Source organism: Limulus polyphemus, unplaced genomic scaffold (genome assembly GCF_000517525.1).
Source record: "Limulus polyphemus unplaced genomic scaffold, Limulus_polyphemus-2.1.2 Scaffold20, whole genome shotgun sequence".
Taxonomy (NCBI): Eukaryota; Metazoa; Arthropoda; class Merostomata; order Xiphosura; family Limulidae; genus Limulus; species Limulus polyphemus.
In genome coordinates, this window is record NW_013665630.1 from 1,698,706 (window position 1) to 1,703,663 (window position 4,958).

The following is a 4,958-nucleotide window of genomic DNA, read 5'->3' on the forward strand; positions in this document are numbered from 1 at the left end:
GACGGCTAGCACAGATAGTCCTCGTGTAGCTTTGCGTGAAATTCAAAAAACAAAACAAACAAACCATATTAATAAGTGAAAGTTTCTTCTAGAAACCAAATCATTTCTCACTTCCGTCATAGAAAACAAATTTCAAGTAATAACTTCAAATAAAATTATTCTATTTATAGATCTCTTTATGGAACACATCTATTCAGTTACATATTTATAAATGTTTTAATAGTTCTCTAAACTCGTGATATCGAAAATTTTCCGGTTATTACGAGTATCCGTGTGAATATGAAAAAGAATTCTTATAACGAAGAAGGCGTTTATTGGTCATAGACTGTAAGCTAGTCTGCGAACCATAAATATATTAAAACGTCACTACATGTTTTCTATTACGCTTTTCTAACCAACCTTCAAGCTGTCAGTTGACAATTGCACACATTTTTCTTCAGATTGTAATGGGCTTTTGATAAGGTTCAGTTATTTTATACTTTCGCTCACTAAACCCGTGCAAAGGAAGGAGAGGGGGGGCTGTCATTCGTTTCTTGTATTTATTTCTGGTCTAATCGATTTGGTCAAGAGGTCGCAGCGAAAATGAACTGTACATAACTCGGACGAGAAGAGCAATAACAAAATGTTGCCACAATTTAATGGAGGCGTAGAGTGTATATCAAACTTACACTCTTCAACGATCAAAGTCATATGGCATAAAGCTTGGCTTGCAATCCTCCCTGTCAGGAGAAAGATTTTCTGGCAACTAACTAAAATATAATAAGGATTAACTTTATTTTTCTTATTCTTACGGGTTTAGTATAAACAACTGCACTGGAAGCACACCCCCCCTTCCCCAGAAGGAATAGTTGCATTTATTTTTTTTTATTTTAAATAACTCGTCATTTTCATACTCATAATTTTTATACTTTGGTCACAATATATCTATAATTTAAAATGAAGTGGTAACTTTCATTTTAGGGTCTTGAGCGCCACGCGAACAATAAGATTAATTTTCACAAACTTTTTAATTATTTATATATTTTAATTAATATGATATCAGATATGCCTTTATTGTTTTTGATAATGATGCTGATAAAAGTTTATAAGATAAAGTTGAAAAAAATAGTTTCTCATTTAATGTGCTTATTGTGTTATTCGGTGGCGAATATTGTAGTTGGTTTATTAAAAAGTAAATAAGTTTAATAAAAGGAAACGTTCATATGCCAGTGATACATGTACTTATATACATTCTATAGTAACAGTTACATACTCTAAAACACACTGAAATATATTATAATATTGTTACATATTATTTACTCACTTTACAAATAGAGATTTCGCAGCAGTAAAAAAGTGATAGCAGTAAATTGTGAATGCGCCTAACTATTCACAAGTGTTGAATAAACGCAAGCCTCTCTTGAAACCACTCGATTTCACTCTGATCAGCAGTTGTAAATTAAGTGTAGCTATGCCTGAGCCTTAGGGTTTCAGGCCTGGCCGCTTAGCCCATGTGTCCCTTAAAGTTTTCATTCAAATAGCAAAAAACAAATGCCAAAATACTGTACGTTCAGGTTGAAATTATCAATTAAAAAAGTTACAATATCGAAACTATGTTAAAGATTCGGGTGTTTGATTTAATAGTCTTTTTTACTAAGTAACAAAGTAAAGTACTGGTTCAATTCATAAAAAAGAAGAATCCGAAGCAAGGAAATAGTAAGCTCTAATGACAAACAAAAAGAAAAGATATCAACACATATTAAGAATTATTGAATTGATCTTTATACTTACTGAAAATAAACTGACTATAAAATGATGATTTATTCCTTTAAAAAAGACAGACCGAGATACGGAGAACTTAAAGTTCAAATGAATAACTTTAAGTGCTTCCAAACAATATTTCATCTTTTGAATAATAAGAACATTACGTCACGATAAAATATGATATAAAAATCTCGCAATATGACTTAAATAACAAAAGTTACTTCTGATCAATCTTATCTGCTGAGAAACACCATCAATGCACGAAAACAAAAGGTCGTGTGATGGGCTCTGGGTAACTCTCATTGCCAAGAGATAAATTAATGCTACCAAAGTAATAATGCAGAGGGTACTTTCAGAAATTAATTTACACAGTACTTACATCTTTACTCAGCTGACCCCCGACATTTCTACCATTCTGGGATCTAGTACAAACAACGCTCCTACCCAGCTGTTCCACACGTCTCAACGCCATTCCGCGTTGCCCTGACTACTAATCCTGCTGATGAGAGACTCGAAATCTTAAATGCTTGCGCCCTCTACTGGTTAATTGGAATACTTTCTTGAAAGAAGCTTTTCGTGGACAGTCATTTTAAACAAATATTGCATATTCGAATGCGAATGATAGCGGATGAAGTGTATACTTCATAATAGAGTGTGACGTTATTTCTTAAACAATAATCTACTCTTAACTGAAGCATTAAAATTATTACATAAAATTGCCATCTGTTGATCATCTTGCGTACTATTTGAAAATACGTTGATTTTTTTTTTGTATTATTTACAGGTATTGCGATTCATATTGCTGATTAAAAACTAGAATTACAATTTTGATTCACTGTCACCATTTGGTTTTGTTTTCAGTCCTGGAGTTTGTTTTAAAGTTAATTTTTAATGGAAATGTCACTTAAGCTTCTTGGATAAAATTTAAAATCAAAATCACTTTGATTCGCTGGCACTTTTTTCTTTTTCTATGGGCACTTCTTTCACTTCTGTGGTTTTTGCTGAATAAGATGTGTTTAAAGTTTAATTTGAAATAAAATATAAATTCAACTTGTTGCTGAAAAAATCACATGCCAAAGCATATTAGGCATCGTCAAATAAAAACTATTAATAATAATGGTTAACGTTTATAATATTTCAAATATATTCTTCAACTTAAATTTGTCTTCCTTTAAAATTTCGACAGAGGAACAAGATAAAAATATTTTCAAGCGATGTTGTGTCTTTTGAGTTTTAGAACTTCTACGCTCGATTCACACGACAGATTACAGCGTTTTTATTACATATAGTTTTATCTTGCCCAATTAAAATCGTGTGATACACTAAGATATATCATAAAATTTGTTTCATACATTTGTTTTTATTCACAAATTTTGGAAAGCTACTCTCATTAATTTTATTTATAAATAATTATATATCGTAGTACCATTTCCAAAGAAACTTTGTAACTTTTTTAAAGGTGGGGGAAGGGGTAATGTTCCGTTCTAACTTACTGACCACTTTAAATCGCATTTTCCTTAAGTCAAAATTTAAGTCGTAACTGTCTTGTAATTAAGACGATGATGCAATTAAGTTAAACTCGTTTATACTTATTAGCAGAAGTACGTACCCTCCGAGCAGGTATAACTGCTAGTTCCTGAGGTAGGCTATTGGGCCTGTGGCCTTTTCTAGAATTGTCTGACAGCTCTACAACAATGTAGTCATACTTGAAATTCAATAATGTTCACCATCCATGATAAAAGGGATTTTATTTAAATTTTAGTTTAAAAATGAGCTATCATCACAGCATTATATCACAGAGTAGATTTTATTGAAGTATTTCTTTGTAGACGCAGTTATCAATGAAAGTGCCTTGCTTTTCTCTTGCAACACTCATGAGCTTTTTCACTAAAGAAAAACAAATACTTTTTTAAGTTTGATTTGTGATTGTTTTATATTTGAAACTTGCTTCTTTTTTTGTAATTTTTATTGGTTGAATCTGAAACATATAATTTTTGTGGAAATTTGGATTGTTTTATTTATTGCTCAACTATAAAAATATTGCCTAGTTATAAAAATATTACCCAGTTATGATTGGTGATGATCGGTGCGGTAGTTTCCGAGATCCGTGTTTTCTGGTAATGAAGTGTCTATTCAACTGGACTATAGCTCTAGCATAACTATCGTTACGTTCCATGTTTTTAATGTTTCGAAGATGTTGGGAACCTCTGATCCTATATAATACAATAGTATGGCACATTTTTTTTTTCTTTTTGTTTTAATGTCTAACGCTACGTGGAAATTTTTGAAGCGTGTTAACTACTTTGTTCATCGTGGTCCTAGCGATATGAGATCCGAGTCCACTCAGATGTTAGAAATGATGGGGGTATTGAAGTGACTATTTTAATACGAGAAGTTCTCAAGACTATTTATGGCGTAATACTACTTTATTGTTTTCTTTCCCTGTTTCATTCTTTTTTGACTTATCACTCATTGTAATATTTTTGCGACTTCTTACAATGAATTAAGTACATGAGATACAGAGCGTTCTATAACAGACGGCTCGTGACTGTTTTCGGACTATTTTTTTTACCTTTGAACAATGTAAGCTACACATATCTAAACATGCTTAATTAAGACACATCGAAACTACGGTTGCGATTACTGTACATCTGTTTTTTTTTCTTAGACATGAATTTATTATGTATAATAGTACTAGAATAGCTTTTGTATTTTTCTTTAAAAATTAATCTATTTGTCCATTGGAGCTCACTGTGAGTAAAAAAAAATTGGATTTTTCGAATACGAGTGTTGAAAGAAAGCTGAGAAACTCAGGATCTGTATTGGCATCAGTTTAAGAAACATTTATAGAAGTGTGCATAATATCTGAGGCGTTTTTCTAGCTCGTGATTATATATTTCAATTGCTCAGTGGTGTGGAATTTGTTGTCTAATCTGACCAAATGTATTCCATGTAACTCTTACCACTGGCAAATGAAGCAAAACTGGAGCGCTATTTCTAGCAAAAATACCGTGACAGCCTTAAACACTGTTAATAACAAAAAACTGGAAAAACATGAATGTACCCAAAACTACACTTTGTTACGTATTACAATTTATCCGGGACGAGTCCCTAATTTATTACTTAACGTATTATAATTTCTAATAGCCTGAAACTGAGTTAAATGATAATTTAGATTTAGTAGTTAAATAAATGTATCCAATTTATGATATTTG

At 31.7% G+C, this 4,958-nt stretch overlaps 1 protein-coding gene across 2 annotated transcripts in view; it reads right to left on the reverse strand.

Annotated features, from left to right (window-relative positions):
* LOC106458074 (calcium uniporter protein, mitochondrial-like) overlaps positions 1-2,247 on the reverse strand; it is a 57,447-nt gene extending 55,200 nt beyond the window's left edge. The window contains exon 1 of one of the 2 annotated variants that reach the window (XM_022384399.1): positions 2,123-2,247. In XM_022384399.1, coding sequence (XP_022240107.1) covers positions 2,123-2,215 — 93 coding nt within the window. In that variant the 5' untranslated portion in view covers positions 2,216-2,247. The remainder of the gene's footprint in view (positions 1-2,122) is intronic. The other variant, XM_022384394.1, reaches the window with a different exon arrangement.
* Positions 2,248-4,958: the final 2,711 nt, after the last annotated feature.